This window comes from Grampus griseus (assembly GCF_964374135.1).
Source record: "Grampus griseus genome assembly, chromosome: 18".
NCBI classification, from domain to species: domain Eukaryota; kingdom Metazoa; phylum Chordata; class Mammalia; order Artiodactyla; family Delphinidae; genus Grampus; species Grampus griseus.
Window position 1 is genome coordinate 72,465,049 of NC_139012.1, and position 14,515 is coordinate 72,479,563.

General features: G+C 46.9%; 1 protein-coding gene across 1 annotated transcript in view; it reads right to left on the minus strand.

Moving 5' to 3' along the window:
- Positions 1-1,880: 1,880 nt before the first annotated feature.
- The window catches only part of TEX26 (testis expressed 26), a gene marked incomplete at its 3' end in the record, with an annotated part of 39,768 nt that continues 27,133 nt past the window's right edge, over positions 1,881-14,515 (minus strand). The window contains exons 5-6 of the mRNA XM_082675642.1: positions 3,813-3,988; positions 1,881-1,964 (exon numbers count right to left, since the gene is read on the minus strand). Of these exons, the coding sequence (XP_082531768.1) occupies positions 1,881-1,964; positions 3,813-3,988 (260 nt within the window). The remainder of the gene's footprint in view (positions 1,965-3,812; positions 3,989-14,515) is intronic.

Below are 14,515 nucleotides of genomic sequence, written 5' to 3' on the forward strand. Positions count from 1 at the left end.
CAAGATCATAACCACAGGAAGAAGAGTCAAAAAAAGGCCTGTGGGGCTTCCCTGGTGGTGCGGTGGTTGAGAGTCCGCCTGCCGATGCAGGGGACACGGGTTTGTGCCCTGGTCCGGGAAGATCCCACATGCCGCGGAGCGGCTGGGCCTGTGAGCCATGGCCTCTGAGCCTGCGTGTCCGGAGCCTGTGCTCCGCAGCGGGAGAGGCCACAACAGTGAGAGGCCCGAGTACCGCAAAAATGGAAAAAAGAAAAAAAAAAGCATCTTGATTAGTTGCTAATAAAACTAAAAAAAAACAAAGCCCTGGGTGATTCTGCCAGGAACTTTCAAACTCATGATAAACTGAGGCTTAAAATAAAAAAAAGCTTGTCTTTTTAGCCATCTTAGAAGCAGGAAGATTAGAAGGTGGCTTCCATTTTAAACCAATTAACGCAGCCTTAAACAGCACTGCCACTAACATCTAACCTTTATTTGAGCTTATAATGTACAAGCTGCTGGATACTTTACACGCAGGTTTCCATTAATCTTCATAACAACTCTGTCAGGGAGACAGTATTATGGTCCCCATTTTACGGACCAGGAAATTGAGGCACCGAGAGCTCAATTAACTTGCCCACTTTCTCACAACCAGTAAGTGCTGGCACCAGGACCTAATACCAGCTCTCTTTCTGCTGCCGCATCTCTGCTGGAGGTCCCCAGCCAGTTCCTGTTCCATCTCCCAAGAAAACACAGGCAGATGGGTAGACCGGAGGGGTGTGGACTTCCAGACCTCCAATGTCCACTATCACTCATGTCTCTCCTCTGGAGAGACTAACAGTCAGAGTGGATTGTTTCAACCCAAGTGACTAGTCCCCTAGAAGTGAACCTCAATTCCCCTTTACTTGGAGGCATTTTTACCTTGCTGTTTTAGTTATGATTATATGTTATACGGTTAAAAGTACGGTGACAATTGAAGAGTCAAACCTCCTCCTTCATTCAGAGAGTATTAAAGACTTCCCACCACAGGGACATTCTACAGCTTCTACAAAGTTTTTTTTTTTTTTTTTTAAGATTTTTTTGATGTGGACCATTTTTAAAGTCTTTATCGAATTTGTTACAATATCGCTTCTGTTTTATGTTTTGGTTTTTTGGCCACGAGGCATGTGGGATCTTAGTTCCCCGACCAGGAATCGAACCCTCACCCCCTTCATTGGAAGGCGAAGTCTTAACCGCTGGACCTCCAGGGAAGTCCCCTCTACAAGTCTTAAAGTGGATGCAAATGGGCTGCAAGGAGCACCCCAAGCATTTCCCAGCTTGCTTCTCTAAATTAACCTAAAATGAATACTTTGCTGTTTTCCAGCTGCTTGGGTAGATTCCATGGCCTCTCAGTGGTTAAAAAAAAAAAAAAAAAAGAGAAATGCTTCTGCCAGCCTTAGCAAATAAGAATGGCAAAGCTGACCTTGCACGTGTGCACTGATCGGTTGTAGCAGTCGAGTACTATGTTGAGAAGGATTCTGAGGCTCTTGGCAGGGAAAAGCCAGGATGGATTCGCTCAGTTTGCCATGAGCACTGGGGGGAGGAGAGAGAACAGAAGCAACAGACCTATACTAAGAACAAGGCAATGGAGAAATAGAGAAGAACTGAGCTGGAAGGGGTCTCAGACCGTTATAGTCACGCCCCTTCCTTACAGCGCGGAAGCTGAGGACCGGAGAAGACAAGTCCCCAAGGTAGTGAGTGGCAGAGCAAAAAAAGTCTTCTTCTATATCCAAAGCCAGTACGCCGTGAGCAACTCTGGCTCTTGTAGTTCTAACACAAATAAAAAATAGCTGCTGTGTGCCCGTTTTCCCACAGCTCATTTAAATATGTGTCACTGAAGCCATGCCTTTTCCTTTGAAGCCGCATCATCGCACATCCTCCTGCACAGCCTTGATTCCACACCAGCCCACACAGGCTTCGAGCCAGGAGCTGCAGATCCCGTCACTGTTCTGAGATGGCAACGGGGAGCCTCAGGCCTCGGAGGCACCCTGTCAAACACAGCCCAGCTACAAGCAATATGGCCTGGGTCACCGCAGGCTCCAGTGTGGCTAACCCAGTCAGCAAAGGAGCAAAACCTGGCCTGGCCGCAGTCGGTGAAAAGGTCACCCTCAACCAGGAAATGTCCCATAACCTCTGACAATGACTGAAAAGTTCTCATGGAAGCCTGGAAGACTGAAAAAGTGTTTGCTGGGCAAAGTGAAGGTCGGAGTATGACCTACATGGTTGAACTCTCTATGCACTGACTTGAGAGGTGACCGGAAATAGATTGTTCAGGAAGAACCTCAGTGGCTGAGATCACACGGGGGCAATTCGTTTCAAATATTCTGACCCGTTTGACATCATGACTCAATGCACACTAGGCAACAAAAGTTTCGCAATACACGACTTTTGCTTATTCAGAAGATGCGCTCTGATATTAACTAATAGCTGTCATTATTTTAGATGTCAGTCATATTCCAGCAAATCAGTCTCCTGACCCATTAATTGATCTCGCCCTCACTATGAAGATCCCTGCCCTGAGGAAAGCTCCTTTTGATATATTATCTGCATAGGTCACAATGGCAAAAAGAACAAAACCCCAATTTTTTTTTTCTTCCCCGCCGCGCGGCTTGTGGGATCTTAGTTCCCTGACCGGGGATCGAACCTGGGCGGGCCCTCGGCAGTGAACGCGCGAAGTCTCAACCACTGGACCGCCAGGGAATTCCCTATTTTTTAATCTCCTCATCGTCCATTTCCAAGCTCACTGTCCAGCATTCATCCCATTTCTGCTCCTCGGGCCCCGTTTACGTCAATCACTTGGGTAGCCTGGTGTGCTGTTTCCTCCACGTGGGGTGGCCTCCACTTTGTGATATCTTGGAAAAACTGCTAGAGATCCTTGAAGGCCCATCTCATATGCCACCTTCTCCCAGAAGCCTTCCTTGTCCTCAAAAGCCAGAAGTCATGTCCCCCTCCCCGTCTCCCCATCAGGGGCACGTGTCTTTGGATACACATCTCTTACTGAGCTCCTGTTTTCCTAAAACTTAGTCATGAGTCCATTATCTGTACAGATTTTTCTCATTCATTTACTTAATATTTTTCTTTAAATAGACTCACTTATTGTACATATTACCTTCTTTAGCCTCATCCAAAACAATGGTAATCAGGAAATCATGGTTGGGTTCGATGTGCTTGTTAGATTTCCAGGGAACATTAACATAAATATACCATTATTAAATTTAAAAAATCTCATTTTGGTACTCTAAAACATTTCGTTTGAGGAAAAAGTGCTGGTTGTGTAAGGTCTTGAGGGGCTATATTTTGTTTAAATTTGAGTTTTTCTCTAGGGCTCGGTATATGATACGCTCCATAAATGTTTGCAAAATTAAAATCAGATGAGATGGATTAATTGGAATTTATTCATACCCTCAACATATTAGCATGAATCTGATTTATCCGGAGAGGCATTTGTGATCTTGGGAAGCAAAGAATGAGACTTGAAAGGAGGTGGACCTAAGAAAGGAAAATGTTGATAGGCGTGGAAAGGAGAAAGGAAAGACACCTGCAGAAGCTGGGCCCGGCCGATTATAGGGATGCTCAGCGAGGTGCGTGCCCGCTGGGAAGGTCGGTAACGGAGCAGCAGACAGCGGATGGGTCTGGATGGGTCTTCCGTGGGAAGAGGAGGCCACAGCACACCTGATATGGACCCCAGCTTTAAACAGCGTCACTGGCCACGGACCCTAGGGGGCTCCAGCGCAGCCCTAAGCCTTGCGCGAGAGCCCGCATGGCCCACAAAGGCGGTCCGATCGCCGCTCCCTCACCCTTTCCGTCCGCAGGCTCTGGTGTGGAGGCGGCACCCACCTCCGGGCCACGTCCTCGGTTCCGATCGAGGGGCTGCGCATCTTCCCCGGGTGAGGCAGGCCCGCGGCAGCCAGGCTGGGGGGTCTGCCCTCCGCAGCCCCTGCTCCCCCGAAGGCCGAGGTCCGGCGGGGCAAGTCTGAGCTCGAAGCATTAGCGGCTCCCCCAGGATCGCCACTGCATTCAGGTTGCTGCCCGGACCCCATCCCGAGACACAGTCCTGTCAGGGGTCTCGGTAAGGAGACTTGGGTCCCCCTCCACCCCCATTGCCCATGACCCCACATCCAATTCCCTTCTCAGAGGTGGCACCAAAAGCGGGCCAGGACTTTTGGGGGTGTGGAGGCAGGATCTCTGCCTTAACTGACCACGACGGAAGGCATCAGCTGAGCCCTTCCCACTCTGCTTTAAGTAAAGGGGGGGAATAAAGAGACCCCTGATACAGCCCCAGAACTACTGGTTTCTTAGACGTTTTCAGTTCTGAACAGACAATGTAACGAGTAGGCAGTAAACTATTAAGACAAAATCCATGGAAGTTAAGGATTGTAATTAAATAAAGCTTACAACAAAGTGAATCTGTCATGATAATTTTTATTGTAGTCTGTAGTAATTAGGTATAAATGACAAGTTGTTTAAGCAGTAATTCTAATTACTGTTAATTTGACGACACTGTTACGGGGGAAAGTCCCCGAAGGTGCCTGGGATTGCTGGTTTTTCCATGTGTTTCCATCTTAGGGAAACAGAGGCAATAATAGATTTGCGACTTTTTACTTAAGTACTGTGCCCTTTTGTATTTGTTCTTAGAGTAGTACTACTCTTTCTTAAACTTCCTTGATTTAAAGATCTTGCTTATTGGGTCTTTTTGAAACATAGAGGTTGGGGGGAAAACTCATCTCTTTGGTTGCCAAGTAAGGCAAAAGAAGTTTGTAATCTCATTTCAGCTGATTGGGTCCATGTTTAGTCTCTGGGAAAAGGAACAAAAAGGTAGACCAGTTATCCCGTCAGAGGCCCAGCTGTAGGCCTTAGGGCAGACTGTGTGTCCTCGTCAGGGTTCAGGATTATTGGATGATTAAGAGGGCCGCCTTTAGAGCATCCTGGATGTTGCATGTAGGAACTGAGTCTACAGAGCCTGTGAAACTCTTTGAAGAATTTCTCACTCTTGGTGCCTTGAAATTTTATTTCATTGTAACCAAAAGAACATAAAATCTGTCTTGGAGGAAAGACCACTCTAATAATGGCAGACCTCACACAACGCATCAGGCTTGCTGGGGTCAGGTGAAGAGAGGGGCGGAGAGCTGGAAGTGAACTGAGAGGAATAGGATTTGGATGAGTGGGGGAGGGGAGAAGGAGTAGGGTGGTTTTGGACATGGGGCATTCTGGACAACTAAAATGAGAGCACGAACCTCTGCAGTGTGGGGGGCTGAAGGAGAGAGAAGAGGTTGGGATACGGAAGTGTTGCAGACACTCACCCTTTTTTTCTGGGGCGGCAGAATGTAGACATACAGCTTCATGGGTCATAATATTAAACTTCCCCAAATGAAGTGGTCGTAATTATAGCGCCCATCTCACAGGGTAAAAAGTGAAGGAAATGTTATCATGTATGTCAAGTAATTAGAGCAGTTCAAGGCACATAGTAGGTGCTCCAGGTATGGTAGCTATTATTATTGTTGTTATTATTATTATTTTTTGCAGTACGCGGGCCTTTCACTGTTGTGGCCTCTCCCGTTGCGGAGCACAGGCTCCGGACACGCAGCCTCAGCGGCCATGGCTCACGGGCCCAGCCGCTCCGCGGCATGTGGGATCTTCCCAGACCAGGGCACGAACCCATGTCCCCTGCATCGGCAGGCGGACTCTCAACCACTGCGCCACCAGGGAAGCCCTGTTGTTATTATTATTATTAAGGCCAGCCCTGCTCCTTCTGTCCTACCAAAGGCTGATCAGGTACCCTTGACCCTCTTGCCCGCAGCTGATTAGAGGAGTAAAAGATGTCCATCAACCTGAGGACTACTGAAAAGATTAGCTGGGCCAGTGAGAGTCTCTCTCTGTCTCAGTGTCTAAACTAGGACATTTGAAAAGTGTTCAGGAAATGGTGGGAAAATGTTCAGGAAATGGAGACAGGACAGACAGAAGCAGACAAGTGGAGGGAGCTGAGTTACACGAACAAGGAGGCGCCAGAGTGGAGCTTTTGAGCTAGTGCACCTTGGCTCCCAGACATCCTCCGAATCCAAAGCCACTCCCGACTCTGCCTCATGAAAGCCCGGTTCAGAGACAGCTTTCTGTTCTAAGATTTCCATGGGATTCCCTGTCATTGCATGTGTGTCCTCATCACAAAGCCCCTTGACTCGAGCCACCTTGACGGGATTTCTGTTTCTTCCAAAAAGCCAGATTGAAAGAACCAATTGTCTCTGGTGAGGGCTCCACACATGGTTCCTATTTCCTTTTCTTTGTGCTTCTCTGTATTCTATATTTTCTACAATGAGCCTATACAATCAACTTATAATATTCTATAATGAAGACTTATTTTGTAACCAGAAAAAAAAATGCTACGTAAGTAAAAGAATTGGCCCACATGTTCGCAGCAACTAGAACATTTGCCTGGGAAAGATCAGTGAACTCTAAGTCAGATCTACGTCCAGTGGCTTTCTCCTCATCCAGTCCTGTGCCCTGGCCCCTAAAATGAGAAAGTGGGTGAAGGAGTCTCTAGGTTTCATTTTGGTTCTAAACACTATTGCTATCTCACTTATTACCCAGCTTGTCAGAATCTGTACTCCCACACCTGTAGCAGGTTTGAGGAGGGTGGCTTTCTCCTGAGTCAGACTCAGAATTCTGGAAGCAGTGACCCTTCGGAATGGGGTCGGGGGGTGTGCATGGTGGTATAGCGTTATGAAACTCTTCGTTCATTTCTTCATCCATTCTCTCATCTTGATCAGCATTTTTTTTTTTTTTTTGCGGTATGCGGGCCTCTCACCGCTGTGGCCTCTCCCGTCGCGGAGCACAGGCTCCGGACGCGCAGGCTCAGCGGCCATGGCTCACGGGCCCAGCCACTCCGCGGCATGTGGGATCCTCCCAGACCGGGGCACGAACCCGTGTCCCCTGCATCGGCAGGCGGACTCTCAACCACTGCGCCACCAGGGAAGCCCGATCAGCATTTATTAAGTGCTTGACCTATACCAGATATTGGGCTAGACGCTGGGGCTATGAAGACAAAACAGAGGACAGACAGGTGAGCCAGTAATTTTAACACTCTGATAAGCAGCAGGTCTGTTGGAGCCCTGGAACTACACAGAGAGGAAGCACTTAACGCTGGCTGGAGAGGTCAGGGTGGGGAGACGCTTCTCAAGGGAGAAGCCACTGGAAAGATAAGTATTAGTTTTCCAGGCAGACTAGAGGGGCAGTGCCTTCCAGGAAGAGACAGAGCAAGTCAAACAATCTTGACCCCCGTGTATCTAGTGTATGTCATACTTAGGAGGCTGGATTTTGTCCTTAAGAAAATGAAAAGCCACCTTAACAAGACGTCGTAGGACCATTCTCTCTGCAGCACGAAGGAGAGAGATGGAGAGGGACGGAGACCGTTTGCAGGAGTCTCGGAGAGAATTGCAGAGGGCCTGAAGCAAGATGGTAGTGGGAATGGAGATGCAGGATGTGTGTCGGTAACAGGGTCCCATGACTCTGGAGGCTGGGGAGATGGAAGACGGCACCAGGATTCTGAATGAGGTGAATGGGAAGAGGCGATTAGGAGAACATGGGGAGAGTAAAAAGACGTGCAATATAAGATAATTCATTCCACTGGGGGCGTATTGAATTGAATCTCCTTTTGAGATATCCAGGTAGAGAGGTCCATCCAGCAATTGGAAATGGAGGGCTGGCGCACAGGAGAGGTCTGGACATGTCACCACAGGGGTCACTGTCGAGTGAGGTCACCACAGGGTCATTGTAGGGTGAGGGGACCAGGGAAGTTTTAGGTGGAGGGCGCCTTGTTCTCATTCAGAAATGTCAGGGTCACTGAAGTCCACATGCGCAGGGAGTGATCGTCAAGGTTAGTGATTCAGAGGTGACTGTGCACACAGCTTATAAAGGATCAGAGCTTGGGGGTGACAATAGGAAACACGAAGCCAGAGGATTCAAGAACGAGGGAGATACGACCAAGAGGCAACTCTGGAGCCAGGCCTCCATGCTGGCCCTTGCATGAGGTTTGGGAGGCGGAGGTGGGGGGTCCCTCTGTTCCTAAAGGTCCAGGGCAGCCTTCACTGGCTGCAGAATCTCTCCTCTTGGCTGTCTCACTGGCTCCTGGATCACCACCTTCCCAATGCTGCTCCAGCCTGGTTTCCCCAGAATGACCCCCACTTTGGACCATCCTCAGAGCCTGAGTCCTTTTTGACTCTTTCTACTGCCCACTTTCCTGGAAGCAGAGCCACCATTTGACCAGCTGCTCAAACTCAGAAGTTGAGTCATTCTTTTCCTCTTTCTCACCTTCCATCCCCAGCCACCAAGTCATTCAGTCCTCCTACTACCCTCTGTTACCATGACCCACAGCCTGGGTCGTTTCTGGGTCTCCCTGACTCTTGCTGCTCTCATCCTTGATCCTTCTTGACCCCAGATCCACTTTCCTGAAGCCCCCTTTCCTCACCCCATCCCTTTGCTTGGAGCCTAGGGGCTCCCCACTGCTCCATGGTCTGTACACACATGCCCCTCTCTGGTTTTCTGACCTTGGACAAATTGTTTAACTTCTGTGACTTTAATTTTAGTGTCTGTGAAGTGAGGAGGTTCGACCAGGTGATCTCCCAGGTGCTTTTTATGATTTCTTTGCTGCACCTCGAAGACTCTCCTCATCTCACACCTGTTAGGGTGTCTATTATCCAAAAGACAAGTAATAAGTACTGGCCAGGATGTGGAGAAAAGGGAACTCTTGTGCACTGTTGGTGGGAGTGTAAACTAGCGCAGTCACTAAGGAAAACGGTATGGAGGTTCCTCAAGAAATTAAAAATAGAATGAAACAGCAGTTCCACTTCTGGAATGCATATATATCCAAAGGAAATGAAATCATTGTCTCAAAGAGATATCCATACTCCCCAGCTGACAGTAGTGTTGTTTACCATAGCCAAGGTATTGAAACAACCTAAGTGTCTGTGGACGGATGAATAGATAAACAAAATGTGATATATACACACATATACATTATATCTTTAATGGAATATTATTCAGCCTTAAAAAGCAAGGAAAAAAAGAAGGAAATCCTGTCATTTGCAACAATATGAATAATGAAACTGAAGGGCATTATGCTAGGTGAAATAAACCAGACAGAGAAAGACAAATACTGTATGATATCACTTATATGTGGAATCTAAAACAGAAGTCAAACTCATGGAAACAGAGAGCTGAGTGGTGGTTGCCAGGGGCTGGGGGTGGGGAAATAGGGAGGGGTTGGTCAGAGGCTATGAACTTTCAGTTATAAAGTGAATAAGGTCTGAGGATCTAATGGATAACTTGGTGACTGTGGTTGATGACAATGTAGTATTGATATAATTGAAATTTGCTAAGAGAGTAGAACTTAAATGTTCTCACCAAAAAAAAGGTAGGAAAAAAAGGACTTTCCTGACCCCAGTTCACACAAACCCTGAGGCTTCTGGGTCTCCCCACGGTCCAGGAACACCCGGTGTTAGCTTCATCTAAGACCTTCTGCTCTCGTTGTTCCCACCTGAGGCACCTCCCTGTTGTAGCAGGTGTGCAAACTGACATAGACGCCTCAGCTTTAAGTCAAGGAGTGTGCTCTTCAGTGGCGGGTGTGGGATCTATCTCTCAACCAGTCTGCTCTTCTTTGAATCTGACCGAGACTAGTCAGTGAGGTGGGGACAGATCATGTTATGGTATAATAAAAAACCACCTAATTCTTAACTAAATGTTTTCATGATTCTTGTGACTATCAGTGGCGCTCTCACCAGGAACATCCTATAATTCATAGTTTGTGTCCTCTCCCCCCAGATTCATATGTTGAAGCCCTCATCCCCAATATGGTGATATTTGGAGATGGGACCTTTGGAAAGTAGCAAGGTCATGAGAGTAGAGCCTTCACGAATGGGATTAGCGCCTTTACAAAAAGAGACCCGAGAGAGGTGATCTCTCTTCACAATGTGAGGAGACAAGGAGAAGTCAGCTATCTATAAACCAGGAAGAGAACTTCAGCAAGGACCCCACCACACTGCCACCATGATGCTTGGGTTTCTAACCTCCAGAGCTGTGAGAAGTAATGTTTGTTGTTTAAGCCAGTGTATGGTATTTTGTTATGGCAGCCCTAGATGACTGAGACAGGCTCTTTTGACAATGAATTTAGGTTTGTATTGACATATTTAAGTGGAGTCATCACAGGTCATTCCTCTGTGCCATCCCCTCCCTCCAGCCCTTTTAATGGGACCTGTCTGCCCCTCACCCCACTCCCAGTGTTTGTTTTTGCCCAAAACCACCCTCTCTTTCCTCTTCATGCCTTCCTGTTTCTTGCTCTTGTTTTTCCAACCAGCGTACATCAGCTCCCAACATCTGATCAGGACCTCTTCTGGGGAAGACCCATTGAGCCCACTTTCCAGTTGACCAACCAGCCTGCCTCCTGGCCTCTGACCTGGGCATCCTTTTTGCTGCTCTGACCTCAGACCGTCAGCAGCTATGGGTGGAGTTTCTCGTTGCCTGCTCTAGTCCACACGGCTCCATCACACTCTCCCCACTCCATTCCCCAGCCTGCTTCAACACACACACAGAGGGGATACTGAAGAAGTCCTGTGTAAATAGGAGTTTTAAAAAGCTGCGCAGTTCAGATGAGAACTAATCCAAACCATCACAGGGGTGCATTTGTGTGGCGGCCAGATCAGAGCCAACACTAACATCCTCTCCTCCCTTGGAGTCTGTCTGCAGAATGTGCTTCCCAGGCTGGGAGACATCAGCCTGTTTCAGATCACAAGCTGGCATGCCCTGGTTGCCCATGGCAACCCAGCTGCACTGGGGTGTTCGCATTTGTAAAGTGTGTGGGCTTAAAATTATATTAGTGATTCTGTCTGGAAGATGCTAGTCTGATTTGTATGTAGCTCTGAACAAATCACTCATTATCCTTTACAGCCATCAGAGTATGAGTCTCTTTCTCTTTCTCTTTTTTTTTTTATTTTTTATTTTAGAGAGACAGCAAATTGTGTCAGCAGATGTGAAATGAAAAGCTTCCCATAACAACCATACTAAGAAATCAACGTCCAGGGCACCATCCCGGGAAGTAGTCTGGGTGTTACTGAATAGATAAAAAATGGAATGAATTGGGGAGGGATGGAACCTATATTGGGTAGTCTGTTTCAAAGGGACCATAAGGTATAGTTTGAGTTACAATGAAAAGCAGACAGGAGCAGAGGGAGATGCAGCCCCACCCTGGACTTGATCAGTTCCAGCTGAACACAAGCTTTCTCTTCGTTTTCTTTGATGTGTAGTATATACTCGGGCAGATTGAAGTGTTGTTCCAATTCAACACTCCTCCCTGTATCCACGCTTTTTGCCCTGTAGCTCTGTAGATCATCCCAGAAAAGCCCTTGACTCTGAGCTTGTTCTTACAGCTTGCTTTGACTAACTAGCTAAAGTGGCAGTGTGCCAGCTCTGAGTCTTGGCTTTAAGAAGCTTCAAGAATTTCCACTTGCCCTCCTGTGTTTTTTGTCATTAGTGTGAGAAGAACTTCCCTTGAGTGGGACCCACAATGAATACATGTGGAACATTCACCTCTTCACCATCAAACCCAGCCAGATCGATGGCTTGAAGCACTACCCCAGCAATACCCAGCCCAGAGGAGCCACTTCAGCCAAGCTGCAGGTGCATGGGAAATAAATTCTCATTGCCACCAAGATTTTATAGGTGCTTGTTATGCAGCAGTAGCTGACTGTTAAAATCCTCCATCTTTTCAACATCACAGCCATCAGTGTCACTGATGTTGGAAAAGAAAAGAACAACATCTCTCAACTCTTCATTTCAGTAGTTGCTGATCACAAGACTTACTGAGAGAAAATGCAGACCATGCATCACAATGTCAATTCACGTTGGGCCCTCATTGTGCACTGGACCATTGAATGTGGCATTGCTACCAGGAGCCATAAGGAAGCCAATGTACCTGAGAGAAGCTCCAAGTAAATTGTAAGATTTCACCTCTACACTTTTAGTGCTCATGGAAGTCCTGCCGAAAGATTGGTGGGCTTATGTTTGACTTGGGGAGGAAGAGTGGCATCATAACTCTCAGAAAGCACTGTCAATGTTTCTTTCAGTTCATCCCCAAATGAACACCTTTATCAGAATGTCCCATGTTATTACCCTCAGGCTCTTTCTAAACTTCCGTGTTTCCACTCTCCAGTCAAGGGATGTACCATACAAGCACACTCAATCATTTTCAACAAGTATTTGTTGAGCACCTACTGTGGGCTGGACACCTATTGTAGGAGCAGCGTGCTCGATGCCATGTTGAATAAAAGAAGAGTGGTTGTGATGGGCAGTTAGGGAGGGTAAGAGTCAAGACTGACTCCCAAACGCCTGTCATGAGACACCTGGCAGATGGAGTGCCATTTACTAAGATGGAAAACCTGGGAAGGGGCTGGTTTGGGGGAAAATAAAAAGCTCGGTTTTGGGAGTATTATGTTTGAGATGCTTCTGAGACATGTAAGTAGAGCTGTCACGTGGGAAGTTAGATGTCCAAATATGGAACTCAGAGGAGAGAGGTCTGGGCAGAAGATACCGATTTTGAGGGTTGCCAACGTGTAGATGGCATTTAAAACCACAGGACTGAGGGAGCACACACAGAGAAGAGAAGATGGCCCGGGCTGGGTGCTGAGGAATCCTAGTATTTCAAGGACAGGCAGACAGAAGAGGAGTAAGTAAGGGGGCTATAAAGGGGCAGCTAGGGAGACAGGAAGATGGGCAGTGGAAAACATAGATGTCTGCCCATCATTCCCACCCAGTAGCCATCTCCCCCCCAATGCTCCCCTGCTAACGGAACTCTGCCTCATGTAGGTCTTGGGGGTCATGCCCTTCGTGAGAGGGAGAGCTTCTCCCCATTCTTGGGGGGTGAATCGTGGGGTCTAAGACAACCATGGTAATCTGCTCTCCTTGCTGGCTTGGGTTTAGTCATGAGCATGTGACACAACTTTGGCCGGTCGGGTGTGAGTGGAAGTCCACTGGGTGGTTTTGGGCAAGGTTCCCATGCTTTTGAAAAGTGAAGGAAGGGAGAAAACTGAGTGCTTTTCCTGCCTCAGATGTGGCCTCTGGATGGAGCTGCTGCAGCCATCTTGCCAACAGGACACACGTGAGCCCCAAAGCCCAAACAACAAAGCTACAAAGGATATTTGTGTTCAGTTACACCTTTGAATTGTTGAATTAACCAAGTGTGGAGCACTCCCTACCAACAGATTTATTTTGTAAGGTAATCGATTTTCTAAATATTCGGGCATTGTGGGTCTTCTATGACCTGTGTGTAGCTCTAAGCATCCTAGGTGGTACCTGTGGTTTCACACGACAGAGATCAAGGTGACTCGTGCCTGCTGGTAAGATGATTGTGCCAAGGGCTTGAGGGTGACGTTTCGCTCAGAACTTAATGGTTTCTTTTACCTTATTTGAGGGAATAGTAATTTCCCAAACTTTTAAGTGTATTGTTTGTCACTCTTAATACTGATTTAATATTATGCTTACAGTTTGTTTCTTTCAACAAAGACAAAATTCTTCTGCCAAGCTAAAAGCATGTTTTATCTCAGCAATCTCAGAAGAAATGGGTCACTTTTAATTATGACATCTCATCCACACCTGGTCAGCAAGAAGGATGCTGAGAAAGAGAGCTGGAAATATTCTAGGGTTTATTTTCCAGCGAACATGGAAAAGATTCAGGATAGGGCAATGCAGGAAGGAAACATAGATATCAAAGGGTCAGAACAACGAGAAAATGAGACAGGAAGTCAAATATAAATAAAGTGCCCGGAAGTCAAGGTGTTTGATGACACTTAGTGCCTTAATTAACCAGATTTTAAGATAATGACTGTATATCTTCAAATGGTTTGGGCCATCCTTACAGGTCTTTGAATAGTGGGTTTTTTTATTCAATTAATGCTTCTGAAAGAGCTTTAATTTTACATTAATCAAAAGCCTTCATGATATTCTCAGGATTTACTCAAATTCAAGGGTTCTTTTTGTGTTTTTTTTTTTAAGTGCAATTAAGTTATCAAGGCAGAGGCTCTGATTGCAGGGACAAAATTCCATAGCAACAGCTAGCTGAGCACACTAAGCCCCGTGCACTGCTGCACCCCATGTTTGTGCCAGGCTGAGGGGAGCATGTGGTCAGTCTTTACAATGAATGGGACAAACTTCCCTTTACCTTCCTCCTGAGGAGCAAAACGTGCTTCCTTGAAAATGTAAATAGTTACCTTATAATACCCATTTTTACTGCAAACAACTCTCTGCCTGTACCCCAAGCAGAATTCTAGAAAATTCTATGAGATTAAAAAGAAAAGAAAAGGACAAAGAGAACGTTTTCTTACCTGTTAGCATGAGATGTTTCTAACCTTTCCAAAGCAGAACCTGCTCTTCTTCCTCTCCAGTTCGTGGTATCAGACAGCAAAACCTGCCAGGGACTCCTGTACTGATTAGAATCATGTCTACTCTGTCCCCAGGGGTAATT